The sequence below is a fragment of the Budorcas taxicolor genome, chromosome 2 (assembly GCF_023091745.1).
Source record: "Budorcas taxicolor isolate Tak-1 chromosome 2, Takin1.1, whole genome shotgun sequence".
Taxonomy (NCBI): Eukaryota; Metazoa; Chordata; class Mammalia; order Artiodactyla; family Bovidae; genus Budorcas; species Budorcas taxicolor.
In genome coordinates this window covers 42,296,782-42,312,021 of record NC_068911.1, presented here as the reverse complement: position 1 = coordinate 42,312,021, position 15,240 = coordinate 42,296,782, and the positions used below count along the sequence as shown (strand labels likewise).

Here is a 15,240-nt window from a genome sequence, read left to right as displayed (position 1 = left end):
CCACGCGGGGGCGCCGCCGCGGTCTGTCGCCGCTCAGGCCCGCCAGCCTCAGTGCGGCTGCGCGGGCGGGGCCGGAAGTGCGCGCTCCGCGAGCGCCGAGCCGGGTCTGGGTCGCGGTGGCGGTCGCGGTGGCGGGCGGTCGCGGTGGCGGGCGGGCGGGTGTGCCCGGGCCGCAGCTCCCGGCCCCACCATGAAGCGGGACGTGCGCATCCTGCTCCTGGGCGAGGGTAGGCGGTTGGGTCCGGGACGGGCGGGGGTCTTGGGGCCGGGCCGGGGCGGGGCGGGGCGGCGCGACCTCGGCCGCCGCGCTGACCGCGCTGCCCCGCGCAGCCCAGGTGGGGAAGACGTCGCTAATACTGTCGCTGGTGGGCGAGGAGTTCCCCGAGGAGGTAAGGCCGAGCGCCCCGCGCCCCTGCGTCCCCACGACCCCTGCGTCCCTGCGCCCCCCGCGCCCCCGCCCGGCTCCCTCACGGCCGCGTCTGCCCAGGTCCCAGCCCGGGCGGAGGAGATCACGATTCCCGCGGACGTCACCCCGGAGAAGGTGCCCACGCACATCGTGGATTATTCAGGTAGCGCGGCCGCCAGCCCGCCGTTCCGCCCAGGAGTCGGCGTCTCTGGCAGGTCTGCAGCGTGGTCTCTTGTTTCAGAAACCGAGCAGACGGTGGAGGAGCTCCAGGGTGAGATTGACAAGGTATAGGGTGTCCTGGGGGACTGCTGGGCACGGGGTCAGGGCTCATGGCCTGTGGGCGGGACCGCCGCTGCCTGATCCACTTCATCTTCCCAGGGAACGGATTAAGGAGCCACAGCCTTGCTAATTTTGCCCCGACCTGTCCGCGCAGAGTTTTTCGGGCGGGGGCGGGGGCGGGGCTCCGCCTCTCCTGCCCACAGGGCTGGTCAGCCCTCCAGCCCTCCCCCGCTCGTCTTCCCTCTTCTGCTGGACCCTGGGGAGCAGCCTCCAAGTTCTTGAAAGTGATCCATTGGACAGCTGTGTGCCCACACCCCCAGTCCTGACTCTTTAGTCCAGCTCACCGTCCTGGGTCTCCCAGTTGCACTGGGCATCGTTACCAGGGCTCTCTGCGTTCCTGGGCCTGGACCAAGCTTCGGGTGCCGACCCTGCAGCCTCGGCTGTGTCCTGGGCTGCGGCCGGGCAGGGTCCAGGCCACAGCCACTGTTCCACCGTCACCCGTGTTGTGTTGTTGCTATTTGCTGTGGTTGGTAGGGGCCAGGGAGTGAAAAGCTGAGGCTGGGGTTGGGGGGCCAAGTGTCAGGGTGGCAGTGTCCGGGTGGCAGTGTCCTGAGCCCTCACAGGACTTGCTGGCCAGAGCTGAGTACTAGGGCCTGGCTTCTGCAGAGGAAGAGGGCAGCGAAGGGCTGGCCTGAGGTGTGGGTGGCCAACAGCCAGTGGCTCAGTCTGGGAGCAGCTGGAGTGGTGGGCTTCCCTGATCTCTGAGCCCTGTCCTGTCTCGCCTATGAGCAGAGCAGGAAGCTTCAGGTCCCGCCATGCAACCTCTGCCCTCCCTCAACAGGCGGACGTGGTGTGCGTGGTGTATGACGTGTCTGAAGAGGCCACTGTCGAGAAGGTGAGAGTTCCAGGTTCTCATCCCTGGTGCTCAGCCTGGCCACCTCCCCGTTCTCCGCACACACCCCAGGCTGGCCCAGGTTCAGGGCAACTTGCACCCGCGGCCGGCCCTGTGTCACATGAGGGCTTAGGGGAGTCTCAGGGGGCCCCTGGCACCCAGCTTCCCTGGAATTCCCCGGAACGCATCTAAGCAGAGATAGATGGTGGATGGCTTTACCTCTGAGTCTCTTTAGGCCCGGGGGATGGGCTGCTGATGCCAGGCCCTTTGTGGGTATTTGGGAACCGCCTGCTGGCTGCTCTCCCACACTGGCCTTGTTGCCGGTGGCTGTGACTTCGCTCCTCAGTGGGCCTGTCTTGAGCCAAGTGAGAGTTTCACCTGGGAGCTGTGGGCTGGGTGGGCCCCAGCCCTCACGAGCAGCTCTTACTTTTCAGATCCGAACCAAATGGATCCCGCTGGTGAACGGGAATACCAAGAGGGGACCCAGGTAGTAGGCAGGGCTCAGGGAGGAGGCTGGGCCCTGCCAGCTCCCTGATCCCTGGTGACCGTGGGCCTCTCCCCAGGGTTCCCATCATCCTCGTGGGCAACAAGTCGGACCTGCGGCCAGGGGGCTCCATGGAGGCTGTGCTGCCCATCATGAGCCAGTTCCCTGAGATCGAGACCTGCGTGGAGGTGAGCGGACAGGGCCACGGGGCTGCAGAGGCGAGGGTGTGCCCTTTCGTGTCTCACCCGAGTCTGCTCCCACACATCCCAGTGCTCGGCCAAGAACCTGAAGAACATCTCAGAGCTGTTCTACTATGCTCAGAAGGCCGTGCTACACCCCACAGCCCCCCTCTACGACCCTGAGGCCAAGCAGGTGGGCAGCGGGCGCTGGCGGTAGGGGGAGCAGGAGGGAGCGGTGTGGGTGCTGAGCCGCTGTCTCCACAGCTGAGGCCCGCGTGTGCCCAGGCACTCACCCGCATCTTCAGGCTCTCAGACCAGGACATGGACCAGGCGCTCAGTGACCAGGAGCTCAACGCCTTCCAGGTGCGGCCCCGCCTGTCTCCCGGCCCCCCAAGCCCCTGGCGGCAGCGGCCCCCCATTCCTGTGCCACCTTTGGGACAGAGGGAGAGGGTGCCTGACCAACAACCGCTTTCTCTTGGAGACAGACGTCCTGCTTCGGGCACCCGCTGGCCCCGCAGGCCCTGGAGGACGTGAAGATGGTGGTGAGCAAAAACGTGGCAGGAGGTGTGCGGGACGACCAGCTGACCCTGGACGGTGAGGCCTGACGCCCTTCCTGCCCGGGGGTCAGAGGTGGGCGAGGCTGGGCTGTGCCTGGTGCCACTTGGTCCTCTGCACCCCTGAGCAGGCTTCCTTTTCTTGAACACGCTCTTCATCCAGCGAGGCCGCCACGAGACCACGTGGACCATCCTGAGGCGCTTTGGCTATGGAGACTCGCTGGAGTTGACAGCTGACTACCTCTGCCCACCGTGAGTGGCATTCAGGCTCAGGGCTTGCCTCTGCTCTCTGTCGGATTGGGCATGGGGCTCCTGGACCCTGCGTTGGGGGCCCTCGGCGTGTCTTTCTCTGGGTTGGGGAGCTGGCTGTGTGGATGGCCTGTGTTGGGAGAAAGTGCCCTGCAGTGCCCATGAGCTGAGCACAGCCCCACCCTGGCGCCCACAGGCTCCGTGTGCCCCCTGGCTGCAGCACCGAGCTCAACCACCGAGGTTACCAGTTTGTGCAGAGGATGTTTGAGAAGCACGACCAGGTGAGGGCGCTGGGCCCCAGCTGCACCCCTGCTGCCTCCTGAGCGCCTGTCACCGCCGCCCCTCTGCCCGCAGGACCGGGACGGTGCGCTCTCCCCGGCAGAGCTGCAGAGCCTCTTCAGTGTGTTTCCCGCTGCTCCCTGGGGCCCCCAGCTCCCCAACACGGTCCGCACCAAGGCTGAGCGGCTGCCCCTGCACGGGTACCTCTGCCAGTGGACGTAAGTGGAGCCCTCGCCCACCCAGACAGGCCCACGCCCTCTGCCCCGCGGCACCGCCACATGCCCCCCTCTGCCGTCCCCAGCCTGGTGACCTACTTGGATGTCTGGCGCTCTCTTGAGCACCTGGGCTATCTGGGCTACCCCACGCTCTGCGAGCCGAACTCCCAGGCCCACGCCATCACAGGTGGGTGCCCGCTTCACCCCGGCCCCTGGCCATCGCCTCCTTGGCAGCCCCGCCTCCTGCTCATCCTCTCTCCCTGCCCACAGTCACCCGGGAGAAGAGACTGGACCAGGAGAAGGGACAGACACAGAGAAATGTCCTCCTGTGCAAGGTGGTGGGGGCCCATGGTGTGGGCAAGTCATCCTTCCTCCGGGCCTTCCTTGGCCACAGCCTGGGGGTGAGCGTCCACAAGGCTGTGAGGGGACCTGGGGGCTGGGCTTTTGGGGAGCGGACGAGTCGTAAGCTGCAGGGGCCTCCCTCCTCAGCACCAGGATGCCGGGGAGCCCTCCGTCTATGCCATCGACACAGTGCAGGTCAACGGGCAGGAGAAATACCTAATTGTGAGTGCCGGGGGTCCCCAGGGTGGGCTTGGTGTGTGCACACGGGGGGCGCTGCCCAGCGTGGCCCAGGGACCCAGCCCTGTGCCCCTCTGTGGCAATCCCATTTAGCTGTGCAAGGTGGCTGCGGACAGCCTGCTGACCGCCTCGGCGGACGCCTCCTGTGACGTGGCCTGCTTGATGTTTGACGGCAATGACCTCAGGTCCTTTGCGCTGTGCGCCAGCGTCTATAAGGCAAGGTCCCGCCTGCCCTGGGGGTCTGCGGGATAGCAGGGCGTGAGCAGGGACTCCCGGCGTGCTCACACAGCCCCCGCCCTGCAGCAGCACTACATGGATGGGCAGACCCCCTGCCTCTTCGTCTGCTCCAAGGCTGACCTGCCCGGAGGCGTCCCGCTGCCCGGCCTGTCGCCTGCTGAGTTCTGCCGCCGGCACCGGCTGCCTGCCCCCACCCCGTTCTCCTGTGTCGGCCCAGTCGAGCCCCGCGTGGGCATCTTCACCCAGCTGGCCACCATGGCTACCTTCCCGTGGGTACCAGCGTGCAGCCCCCGTGTGGGAGATGGACCCTGTCCCAGGAGGGCGGCGTGGCTGTGGTGTCGGGACTGCAGTGGGGCAGGGTGGGCCCTAGGGGCCAGGCCTCACAGGCCGCCCCTGCTCTGGGCGGTCTGTCGAGTGGGCGCAGGCAGGGAGCAGCTGCGGGGGCTCCGTAGTCTCTGGGAGACAGGGGTACAGCAGCAAGGGTCTCCTCTCTCTTGCAGACACCTTGTCCACAGGCAGCTGCAGGCCACCTCCTTCTGGCTCCGGGTGGCACTGGGGGCCATGGGGGCTGCCGTTGCTGCCATCCTCAGCTTCTCCCTCTACAGGGTCCTGGTGAAGAGCCGATGAGGCCCCGGGCCCCGCAGTCTTATCTCAGGGTGCTGGGGGGGCAGGGCTCCCCCCGGTCTCCGCTTTCCTCCTGAGGACAGCCCCCCACTGCCCTGCCCCTGCCCCGCCCACAGGTAGGCCTGGCTCCCAGCTGCTACAGGTGCTGGGCGTGGCCTGCCTCTGGGCATCAGGTGTTGGAGGGACCGGGGGTGTTCGAGCAAGTCAGTGCCCCCAGACCCGAATTCTCAGGGCTCCGTCCCTTCTTCCTGGTCCTTGGTGTATGGCCAGTGGGTGTGAAGGGGGTACGAAGGCAGGAACTTGGGGCTAAAGGCAGGGGTTGGAAGCAAGAAATGCCTGGACCAGCATGTGCCCCCCAACCCCCGATTTGAAGACCAGTCCAGGGCAGACGTGAGATTGGGTTTCCTGATTAAACGTCATTTGTGTCTTTTCCATATTGAGTCCTGCTTACTGAAAACGACTTCTTGAATTAACTAAAGTGCATCCTTGTGGGTGTGGGCTGGGAACGTTCCTCCTAAGCTCACGCCTCCCCTCTGGGCCTGGGTGACCATCCTGAGGCCTCGGGTCCAGGTCAGGACCAGTTCAGCCCCAATGCAGCCTCAGAGCCTTGAAGACCGTTGAGTCCATGCTGGCTGAGGGTGACAGGCTGGGGTGCCTGATGCTGGAGGTCCCCTTGGTGCGACCCCCCTCCCCACTGCCAGGAGCACCCACTTTCCAGTCTCAGCCTCCGGCTGTCAGCTTGGCTGCAGTGTGCTGAGGCTCTGGGGTGTGCGGTGGCCCTGCTCTGGGGGAGCAGCCTTATTTCTCACCACTCCTCCCGCCCCTCCCAAGCCTCTGCCCTCCCCGCTGGGCAGGGGACAGCCTGCGGACAAGGGGGCAGAGAGCCTTCCTGGGGCTGAGGTGGGGGCCCAGCTTGGGATGCAGGCCCTCACTCCGGCCTGCGTCCCGGGCTCCTGCCCCCTCCGGCCTGCACTTGTTCTGTGCAAGGCAGGCCCTGGGCCTGGGCCCTCCAGTCCTGACAAGCTGTTTCTAGGGGGCGGGGAACTGCCCACCCAGCAGGGATGCTCAGGCCTAGCCCAGGAGGGGCTGGGGGTCAGGCCTGGGCGTTGTCCGACTATCCCGCTGGCCCCCAGTTCCACCCCCGAGGCTCCTGGTGCAGTCCTCACTGGTGCCAGGCCTGGCAGGATGCTCTTTGCTGCTGGGTCCATCCCAAGGCCCAGCTGCGCACAGTGGGTGAGAGTGGCCCTGCGGTGTGTGTCCCGAGTGCCACCTTCCTTACTGGAGGGGTCCGCCTGCCCTCCCTGGGGGCCAGGTCCCCTCCCCATCCCATCCCAGCTGTGGCCACAGGCGGGGTCAGGAGCCTCCAGCCCAAGGTGTGTTGGTCCCTGCCCACTGAGCAGGGCCAGCTGCAGGCCCTCCCTGCCCTCTGCTAGTTGTCTGTCGGCTGGGCCGTGACGCCAGTCTGTCAGGCCGCCAAGTTGCCTACAGGGAGGTACCTTCTGGGAGCCCCGCCTGAAGAGTCCCACCTGTGGGCAGTTCCCTGGAGCCTTCCCCGAGGAGGTGGCGTTGGCGCTGAGACCCCGCCCGGGAAAACGGGCCGTGCGCGGGAGGGGCTTGGGTGCTGCGCGTGACTCAGTTTCACGGCTGCCGCCCCACGGGACTAGCGGGATGGGAACCGGGAGCCGAGCACCGTTCTTGCCCGGGCACGTCCTCGTGCGGGGCGCGCGCGTGTCCCGACCGCGCGTGGCTGGGCGGGCGTGTGCGGCGGGGGCGGGCGGCTCCGTGACGCGGCGCCGAGCGGAGCGGGCGGAGCGGGCGGAGCGGGCGGAGCGGGCGGAGCGGGCGGAGCGGGCGGAGCGGGCGGAGCGGGCGGAGCGGGCGGAGCGGGCGGAGCCGGAGGGCCGGGGCGGAGCGGAGTCGTCCGCAGAGCAGCCCCTCCCGGCCGCGGCCGCCGACCCCGGCCCCGGCCCCCGGCCCGGCTCTATGGACAGGAGCTCGCTGCTGCAGCTTATCCAGGAGCAGGTGCGTGCGGAGGTGGGGGGCGACGGCACCGCCCCCGCCGCGGCCCTTCGCCCTTGGGTGGGCCGGGGGAACGGACTTCTCAGAGACCCTCAGCCCAACCTCTCCTTGCACGACCTTAGCCTCCTGCCCAAGACCCAGGAAAGGGCGAGCCAGAGCAGGGCGCTTGCAGCGTGGCGGGAGGGCGGTGCTTGCCCTCAGACCTTGGCCCTACCCCTCCAGGATGGGCAGGGCTGAAATGAGGTGGGGAGACCCCTGGAGAACGAGCAGAGCTTCAAGCCAGGGACCTAGGCGCTGGTGCCTGCAGCTCCTGGAACCACGTGGGCACAGGGGCCTGGACCTGGGGTGTTCAGAGGCTGCCTCTCCAGGCTGACCTGCCCAGTCCTGGGGGCTGGGCCCACGCTCAAGCCTTGGCCCCCCCCACCCCCCCCAACCGCAGCAGCTGGACCCTGAGAACACAGGCTTCATCGGCGCGGACACCTTCACTGGCCTGGTGCACCGCCATGAGCTGCCCCTGGACCCAGCCAAGCTGGACATGCTGGTGGCGCTGGCCCAGAGCAACGAGCGGGGCCAGGTCTGCTACCAGGAGCTGGCGGACCTGGTCAGTGCACTGCGGGTGGACAGCGGGGGTGGGGCCTGGCCTGGCGCGCACAGCCCCTGGCCTGGAGCAGGGTGGGCAGGTGGCCCCTCCTCCCTGTCCTGCCCACCGGGGAGGGCTGTGGACACGAGGCAGAGCCTGGGACCCGGTGAGGAGCTGGGTGGACCGCTCAGGAGGGGCGGCCCTGGGGGGTAGTGTGGTGGTCTATGCCTGGGCCCCGCCCCCTAGATCAGCAGCAAGCGCTCAAGCAGCTTCAAGCGGGCCATCGCCAACGGACAGCGGGCACTGCCTCGGGACGGGCTGCTGGATGAGCCAGGCCTGGGTGTTTACAAGCGGTTCGTGCGCTACGTGGCCTACGAGATCCTGCCCCGAGAGGTGGACCGCCACTGGTATTTCTACCGGCACCGCAGCTGCCCGCCCCCCGTGTTTATGGCCTCGGTCACCCTTGCCCAGGTGGGCCTGCCTGTCCAGCCAGCTCCCCAGGAGCCTCCCATGCCCCTGGTCCTGCCTGGCCCCAGCACTTGTCCCCCCAGATCATCGTGTTCCTGTGCTACGGGGCCCGGCTCAACAAGTGGGTGCTGCAGACCTACCACCCCGAGTACATGAAGAGCCCCCTTGTGTACCACCCCAGCCACCGCGCTCGGGCCTGGCGCTTCCTCACGTACATGTTCATGCACGTCGGGTGAGCACCCCCGCCCCGATTGGCTCTGGAGAGCTCAGCCCTTTGAGGTGGGGGCCGGGGGCTGGTAGCCCAACTGTGGACCCCACCCTTCCCTTCACACCCGTTTGCCCCCCATGGCCAGGCTGGAGCAGCTGGGGTTCAATGCCCTCCTGCAGCTTATGATCGGGGTGCCGCTGGAGATGGTGCACGGCCTGCTCCGCATCAGCCTGCTCTACCTGGCGGGTGTGCTGGCAGGTGAGGCAGCTGCGTGCACCGGGGCTACCCCCGCTGGCCTCGCCCTCACAGCTCTCCCCTTTCTCACACAGGTTCCCTGACCGTCTCCATTACTGACATGCAGGCCCCTGTGGTGGGGGGCTCTGGCGGGGTCTATGCCCTGTGTTCTGCACACCTGGCCAATGTCGTCATGGTAACGGGGCAGCCCCTGGGGTGGGGTGTGGGGAGGGGCCCACAAGACCTATCTCACCACCTTCTCTTTGCACCCATCAGAACTGGGCTGGGATGAGGTGTCCCTACAAGCTGCTGAGGATGGTGCTGGCCCTGGTGTGCAGTAAGTAGGGAGCCAGGGCGGGGGTCTCAGCCCCTAGCCAGGGGGCCTCACCTGCTGCCTCCCCCTGCAGTGAGCTCCGAGGTGGGCCGGGCTGTGTGGCTGCGCTTCTCCCCGCCACTGCCTGCCTCAGGCCCACAGCCCAGCTTCATGGCGCACCTGGCGGGCGCAGTGGTGGGCGTCAGCATGGGCCTGACCATCCTGCGCAGCTACGAAGAGCGCCTGCGGGACCAGTGCGGCTGGTGGGTGGTGCTGCTTGCCTATGGCACCTTCCTGCTGTTTGCCATCTTCTGGAACATCTTTGCCTACGACCTGTTGGGTGCCCATATCCCCCCACCACCCTGACAGGGTCCCCAGGGCCACAGGGGCCAGGGTTCAGGACCCCAGGGCCAGCCACCGGGCAGGCCTGCATGTCCACCCTCAGTGAATGTAGTCTCGAGGCTGCTCCTTCCCGGTGTGGGCTGGTGGCCCCTGTGGCCCACTGAGTCCAGGCCGAGCCTTACACTAGCCCTGGCCACCCCCTCCCAGGCTGGAGGGACAGGACTGCTGGCCTGGGCCGGGTGGTGGAGGTCCCCAAGAGTGGCCCTAGAGAAGATCCTGCCTCTGTCTCTTCCCTGAGACTTGCAGTCTGAGCCTTTTTGAAGAATGAATAAATATTTTACACAGCATCAGCTGGCTGTACTGGGGCCCTGGGCTGGGCTCGTCTCCCCCTAACTCTGAGCAACTGTGAGAGCCCTTCCCTCCACAAGAGTGGCTGAGGGCACCCCCACCCCCAACCCTGCTTCTCTGAACCCAGCATGAGGTGTGTCTGTGGGAGCCGGGAGCCCTGGGGAGGGGCTGTGGGTCTCACATTCAGGTGTCAGTTCAGCAGGCATTTATTGAGCTTCAACAGCAGCCAGCTTCCTGGTCAGCCAGCCTCCTGTCCAGAGACTTAGGGCCTGAGATCACAGGGCAGGTGAGCAGGCTCTGGGAAGCAGCCAAGTCACTCAGCCTGGGTCCTGCGCTTCTTGGCTGGCCTGGTGTTCTCAGCGGGGACCAGGCTGGGACCCAGGTTGGGCAGCAGGTCCGGGCACATCTTCTGCCCTACAGCCCAGGTCCACAGGGCCGTCTCCACGTGGTGTGGGGTCCACAGCCCAGATGCACTGCCTAGAGAAGGGCAGAGACAGTCTGGGGCTCGGAGATACCGATCTTCCTACGGTCAGAGAGAGCTCTCCGTGACCACCCTGGCCGCCCGTGGTCTCCGCACCTTGGCTCAGGGCTGTTGCACGCTCCTGCACCCGGCTCAGGTAGAGCAGGTAGTGCTTGACAGTGTACTGCAGGGTGGGCAGGCCAGGCACTGCGGCCACTGCCTCCTCAGACATGAAGGCTGCCACCTCAGGAGCTCCGGCAGCCAGTACCGCTGTGGGCAGTGAATGGACAGCACTCAGCCCCGCCTGGGCCTGGGGCTGCTGTCCCCAGCAACTCTCCTGTATCATGTATCTGGCCATCGGACCATTTCATGAATAAGGACACTAACAGGCCAGGTTCCGCCCGCGACCCTGCCCGGGGGTGGTCCAGCTTTCCCGACTAACCCGAGGCGGTGGCCGGGCCCACGCCACGGAGGGCGCACAGAGCCATGACCGCTGCATGCATGTCTGGCAGGAGGCGGAAGGCGGCGGCCGAACGCTGCACCACCAGCTCCGGAGAGTTGGCGGCCACGAGTTGCTGCAGGCGCGGTCGGAAGCGGCCCCTCTGTGGCCAGGTCGGGTCGGGTGTCACGGGTGGCGGCCCTCGCCGGGAGCCCCCTCAAGACTGCCACGAGGGTGCGCCCCCTGAGAAGCCCCACCCACGTGGCTGTGCCGCGCCCCAAGTGGGAAGCCTTACCGCCAGTTTCCACGCCAGCAGCCGCTGCAGCTCGTCTAGTGTCACGTGCTTCTCCGCGCGGGCCCCGATGGCCGCAGGCAGCTCCTCTCGGTACCTGGGGGAAGGCGGCGCTACGGAGTCCGGGCCACGGGGCTCGGCCCGCCCGCCCCTGCCCCCTCCGCCCTACCACCGGTCCAGCGCTTCCAGCCGCCCCTGGGGGCCCGCGCGCGCCCGCAGCACCGCTCCGCGGCACTCCAAGACGGCGGCCCAGCGGCTCGGGTCCTCACAGCTCCAGAGCCCGCCAGCCGCGGCCATCTCCACGCGCCAGGCGAGGCCTCGGGGGAGGGGCGTCGGAGCGCGGCCGGGCGGGCGTCTGCCCGGGTGACCCAGCGCGTCGCAAACCTTGACGCCGCGTCGCGTTGCCAGAGTCACGCTCCCCGCCGGCCCCGCCCCCACAGCGCGCCGGGGGCACGCGCGGCCCCGCCCACCCGCGCGGCGGTCCGCTCCGCTGGCCCCGCCTACCTGCAGACCGGAAGTTCCGGTGGCGGAGCGCTGGACCGAGCCCGAGCGGATCGCGGGCTCGGGCTGCGGGCGCAGGGCGGACTGGGCGCGGAGCCTGGGAGCGGAGCCCAGGCGGTGCCGTGCGGCGCCATGAAGGGCAAGGAGGAGAAGGAGGGCGGCGCACGGCTGGGCGCCGGCGGCGGCAGCCCCGAGAAGAGCCCGAGCGCACAGGAGCTCAAGGAGCAGGGCAACCGGCTCTTCGTGGGCCGCAAGTACCCGGAGGCAGCGGCCTGCTACGGCCGCGCCATCGTGAGTGCGCCCGCGCTGCGGGAGGGGCTTGGCGTCCGAGCCAGGGGAGGGGCCGAGCTGCGGCTTCTGCCGCGCGCCCTCTTCAGAACATGTCAGGCCGTGCCCGCCAGACTTTCGGAGGGAGGCGGTGGGTGCTTGGGGTCTGGGGCCAAGTCCGCGCCTTTCCCGAGCCAGTGGGGGCTGCCAGAGAACTGTGCTGGGTGGGAACTGTAGGTGTTCGAGGCCCATTGGGCTGGGGACCAGGCATCCCTGCCCCTTGAGGAGTCAAACGCGATGCTGGGGATTTCCACGAGTCCGGGAAAACTACCTTCACAAGACTCATTGGAGTCCAGAGAGTGGGCTCACGTAGGCTTCACCCTCCCTCAGAACCCAGGGGCTTGGAAGCTGAGAAAATGCTAGTGTCTTGGTTCCAACCGTGGGCCTCAAGTTGGGACGGAGTGGGCAGGCTGAGCGCACTCCCTCATGCTGGCTGGCCCGGCCTTGGTCCCCAGACCCGGAACCCCTTGGTGGCCGTGTATTACACCAACCGGGCGCTGTGCTACCTGAAGATGCAGCAGCACGAGCAAGCCCTGGCTGACTGTCGGCGCGCCCTGGAGCTGGACGGGCAGTCTGTGAAGGCACACTTCTTCCTGGGGCAATGCCAGCTGGAGATGGAAAGCTATGATGAGGCTATTGCCAACCTGCAGCGAGGTGGGCTTACAGGCTAGCTGGTTCCAGGGTGCCTGGGACCAGGTGGGTGGACTGGTTGAAGTTTACCCAAATGCTCTATCCCCCAGCCTACAACCTGGCCAAGGAGCAGCGGCTCAACTTTGGGGATGACATCCCCAGTGCTCTGCGCATCGCAAAGAAGAAGCGCTGGAACAGCATCGAGGAGCGACGCATCCACCAGGAAAATGAGTTGCACTCTTACCTCACACGGCTCATTGTGGCTGAGCGTGAGAGGTGGGCTCCCCCCCCTTCGAGTAACCACTCTTAGGTTAACTCTGAGGTGTGAACACAAGTGTTTATTGAAGGCCAATTCTGGCACGCAGGAGATGGAGGGAAAGGGGCCTGAATGATCCTAAGTCTGGAGTGGAGTCTGACTGCCCCTGGCCAGACCCATCTCTGAACACCTTTTGGTCAACCCCCAGGGAACTGGAAGAGTGTCAGCGGAACCACGAGGGTGACGAGGACGACAGCCACGTACGGGCCCAGCAGGCCTGCATTGAGGCCAAGCATGTGAGGGTGCCCCAGCCCGAGTGTGGGTCCTGTGTGTGTGTGCGCTGTGATGTGAGGTGCCCTGGCTCCTGCTGGGTCTGTGTGTCTCGGTGTCTGGGGAGGGGAGAGGGGTGTCAGGCCCACAAGTGGCTGCTTGGTTCTTTGCAGGACAAGTACTTGGCAGACATGGACGAGCTCTTCTCCCAGGTCGACGAGAAGAGAAAGGTGAGCTGCCCGTCTTCTGGGGCCTGTGGGTAGCTAGAGCAGTGTCCCTTCCCAGCCCCTGACCTGATCCGACCCTGTGTGCTGCAGAAGCGAGACATCCCTGACTACCTGTGCGGCAAGATCAGCTTTGAGCTGATGCGGGAGCCCTGCATCACGCCCAGTGGCATCACATACGACCGTAAGGACATCGAGGAGCACCTGCAGGTGAGGGCCTGTGGGTGTTGGCAGCAGGACCCACACGCACTGAGCAGCTCCTAATTCTGCTCCTGTTGTCACTACAGCGCGTGGGCCATTTTGACCCTGTGACTCGGAGCCCCCTCACCCAGGAACAGCTCATCCCCAACCTGGCCATGAAGGAGGTCATCGATGCCTTCATCTCTGAGAATGGCTGGGTAGAGGATTACTGAGCAGGGTGGGTGTATGGGCCACCCACCTGCCTTGCCCGGTACCCTAGCTCAGGAGGGCCTTGGGGCAGTACCCCCTAGTTTTCTGTATATAGTTTGTGTCCCCGGATCCCTACCCTGGTGTCCCCAACCCCACCCCCATCACTTCTGCTGGGCAACGCGCCTCTCATCCTCCTTCTGGGCCGGAAAGGGGGGGTGAGGCTGGGCTGGGCTGAGGCTGCTGCCACCACCTCTGTCCCTGTAATAAAACCTGTGAGTACTGCAGGGATGTGTGCTGGTGTGCGGTGGGCTCGCCAGCCACCCCCTTTGGCTAGCCGAGGAAGGTAGAGATGAAGACGCTGGTGTCGAGGTTGAGTGTGGCATGCCACCATCGGTCAGGGAAATACAGCACCTGGCGAGGGGTTGGGGGAACGTGGGTTGATGGGTTGGATGGGGGTCCTTGGCCCGGCTCAGCCTGGCCCCCGTCTGCCAGCCACTGACCTCACCAGCCTGGATAGTGCATTCCAGGGGCCGTGCAGATGGTGTCAGGGCTGGATATGTGTCCTGGAGCCAGGCCAGTGTGGTTTTGTTGGGGTGGAATTCGGGTGTCTTCTCAGGAGGGTACAGGAACCAGCGCTGGGGGTTGGCGGGGAGCAGCAAAGTTATGCTTTGTATTTTGGTCAGTGAACCCAGAGTCTCAGTCTGCACCCTGTGCTGACCTTGCGGCCATAGATCACCTCCGAGAACCCAGGTCCATGCCAGTGGAAGGGCACCCCAGAGCCAGCTCCTGTGGGGCAAGTTAGGAGCACCTGGTTACCAAGCTTAATCCTCCCCCAGCCAGCCCCCAAGTCCCTTCATCTTGCAGGGCACCCACCTGCAATTCCAAAGCTGTAAGCAGGAGTTGTACCCAGCAGGCTGAACGGAGGTGGAGAGTAGTGCCGAAAGAGGGAGGCCCATTCGGTGAAGTTGTTGTCCCCAAAGAAGTACAGAGTGTCTGCCAGCAGAAAACAGGACACAGGGATCTCTAAGTCACCCCCCACAGACACATACCCATGGTCACCTGTCTCGCTCACCATTGCCCATGGAGATGGGGTCCTGGGGGTGCAGCATCTGCTCCACATACTTCTCAAAGGGCAGGTCCACTGCAGTTTGAAAGGCGTTGGTCAGGACTAGTTGGTGCTGCCTGCAAGATGCTGGCAAGCAGGCTGGGCTGTGGGGTGGGGCAGCTCACCTTTCTGGTAGGAGTAGGTGTTGGCGGTGCTCAACCGGACCACGCTGTCTCCAAAGGAGGCCAGCAGCCTCTGACGGGTGCACAGGTCCCGGAACCTCTGCGGAGGTAGAGAAAGGACTTCGGGGCGGGGCCCTGCACTGGCGAGTGGTGGTCGAGAGGGGCGTGAATACTCACCGAGTTGTCTGTGAGCCCCTGCAGAATGACAGGTCTGGAAAAGGCGTAGCTAGAAGGAAGGGCAGGGTCACGGCCAGGTCTGACCCGCCCCCACCCTCGGCTCCCGCCCACACGCGCTCAAAGGGGCTCAAGGGGAAGTGCGCGTCCTCGGCGGTGCAGGGGACGGCTCTAGGGACAGGTTTCCGGGAGGTGTGGCCCCACAGGAGGCCGCAAGTACCGCTGCACGAACTCGGCGTAGCTGAGGTCAGCCCGGCGCTCCACGGTGCAGTGCTCCTCCTCCGTCACGGCCGCCGGCGCCCCCAGCCCGGGCCGCCGCCTGCCGACACAGCGGCTCACTTTGTCGGCCGGCCCGCTGCGCTCCCCTCCCCGCTTCACCCCGCCCGACCGCCCGGCGCCGCTCACCACCCTCCGTCGGCGTCCTCCCCAGAGCTCCGGGCGAGAACCGCCAGCGTCCAGAGCGCGAGCCACAGAAGCGGCTGCGCCTCCAGTGCCATGAGCCTGCCGCCGCGAGGCAAACCGGAAGTGCCTCCGTCCAGCCACCAACCCGCTTGGGGAGCC

The 15,240-nt window shown here is 66.4% G+C and overlaps 5 protein-coding genes across 10 annotated transcripts; 3 read left to right on the top strand and 2 right to left on the bottom strand.

Annotated features, from left to right (window-relative positions):
- Nucleotides 1-105: 105 nt before the first annotated feature.
- RHOT2 (ras homolog family member T2) lies at nt 106-5,411 on the top strand. 2 transcript variants are annotated; one of them, XM_052636355.1, is made up of 19 exons: nt 106-227; nt 331-389; nt 488-569; nt 648-691; nt 1,527-1,580; nt 2,012-2,064; nt 2,141-2,249; nt 2,332-2,433; nt 2,505-2,603; nt 2,726-2,834; nt 2,926-3,046; nt 3,240-3,324; nt 3,398-3,540; nt 3,624-3,724; nt 3,808-3,938; nt 4,027-4,101; nt 4,210-4,332; nt 4,423-4,622; nt 4,854-5,411. In XM_052636355.1, exons 1-19 carry the CDS (start codon nt 191-193, stop codon nt 4,978-4,980), a joined length of 1,854 nt encoding a protein of 617 aa, XP_052492315.1. In that variant the 5' UTR covers nt 106-190; the 3' UTR covers nt 4,981-5,411. The 2 variants fall into 2 exon arrangements, with proteins under 2 accessions (XP_052492315.1, XP_052492314.1); XM_052636354.1 differs by having other exon boundaries at nt 4,420-4,622.
- Nucleotides 5,412-6,645: 1,234 nt separating this feature from the next.
- RHBDL1 (rhomboid like 1) lies at nt 6,646-9,180 on the top strand. Its single transcript, XM_052635655.1, has 9 exons — nt 6,646-6,774; nt 6,853-6,999; nt 7,436-7,597; nt 7,823-8,047; nt 8,128-8,276; nt 8,398-8,510; nt 8,582-8,682; nt 8,763-8,823; nt 8,894-9,180. Exons 1-9 carry the CDS (start codon nt 6,646-6,648, stop codon nt 9,163-9,165), a joined length of 1,359 nt encoding a protein of 452 aa, XP_052491615.1. The 3' UTR covers nt 9,166-9,180.
- A 499-nt stretch (nt 9,181-9,679) lies between these two features.
- LOC128064741 (uncharacterized) lies at nt 9,680-11,478 on the bottom strand. Of its 3 annotated transcripts, none has more exons than XM_052657673.1 (5): nt 11,185-11,475; nt 10,684-10,777; nt 10,392-10,551; nt 10,067-10,219; nt 9,680-9,966 (listed from the first exon to the last, which is right to left on the bottom strand). In XM_052657673.1, the coding sequence occupies exons 1-5, from the start codon at nt 11,313-11,315 to the stop codon at nt 9,803-9,805; spliced, it is 702 nt and encodes a 233-aa protein (XP_052513633.1). In that variant the 5' UTR covers nt 11,316-11,475; the 3' UTR covers nt 9,680-9,802. The 3 variants fall into 3 exon arrangements, with proteins under 3 accessions (XP_052513633.1, XP_052513641.1, XP_052513626.1); XM_052657681.1 differs by lacking the exon at nt 11,185-11,475 and adding an exon at nt 10,850-11,046; XM_052657666.1 differs by having other exon boundaries at nt 9,713-10,219; nt 11,185-11,478.
- STUB1 (STIP1 homology and U-box containing protein 1) lies at nt 11,191-13,562 on the top strand. Of its 2 annotated transcripts, XM_052657638.1 has the most exons (7): nt 11,195-11,472; nt 11,964-12,162; nt 12,249-12,414; nt 12,603-12,690; nt 12,838-12,894; nt 12,982-13,098; nt 13,176-13,562. In XM_052657638.1, the coding sequence occupies exons 1-7, from the start codon at nt 11,314-11,316 to the stop codon at nt 13,299-13,301; spliced, it is 912 nt and encodes a 303-aa protein (XP_052513598.1). In that variant the 5' UTR covers nt 11,195-11,313; the 3' UTR covers nt 13,302-13,562. The 2 variants fall into 2 exon arrangements, with proteins under 2 accessions (XP_052513589.1, XP_052513598.1); XM_052657629.1 differs by having other exon boundaries at nt 11,191-11,472; nt 12,603-12,894.
- Nucleotides 13,394-15,203, bottom strand: JMJD8 (jumonji domain containing 8). Of its 2 annotated transcripts, XM_052657650.1 has the most exons (9): nt 15,085-15,203; nt 14,900-14,998; nt 14,683-14,731; nt 14,509-14,605; nt 14,351-14,419; nt 14,152-14,271; nt 13,997-14,064; nt 13,779-13,913; nt 13,394-13,689 (listed from the first exon to the last, which is right to left on the bottom strand). In XM_052657650.1, exons 1-9 carry the CDS (start codon nt 15,174-15,176, stop codon nt 13,609-13,611), a joined length of 810 nt encoding a protein of 269 aa, XP_052513610.1. In that variant the 5' UTR covers nt 15,177-15,203; the 3' UTR covers nt 13,394-13,608. The 2 variants fall into 2 exon arrangements, with proteins under 2 accessions (XP_052513610.1, XP_052513616.1); XM_052657656.1 differs by lacking the exon at nt 14,900-14,998 and having other exon boundaries at nt 15,085-15,202.
- Nucleotides 15,204-15,240: the final 37 nt, after the last annotated feature.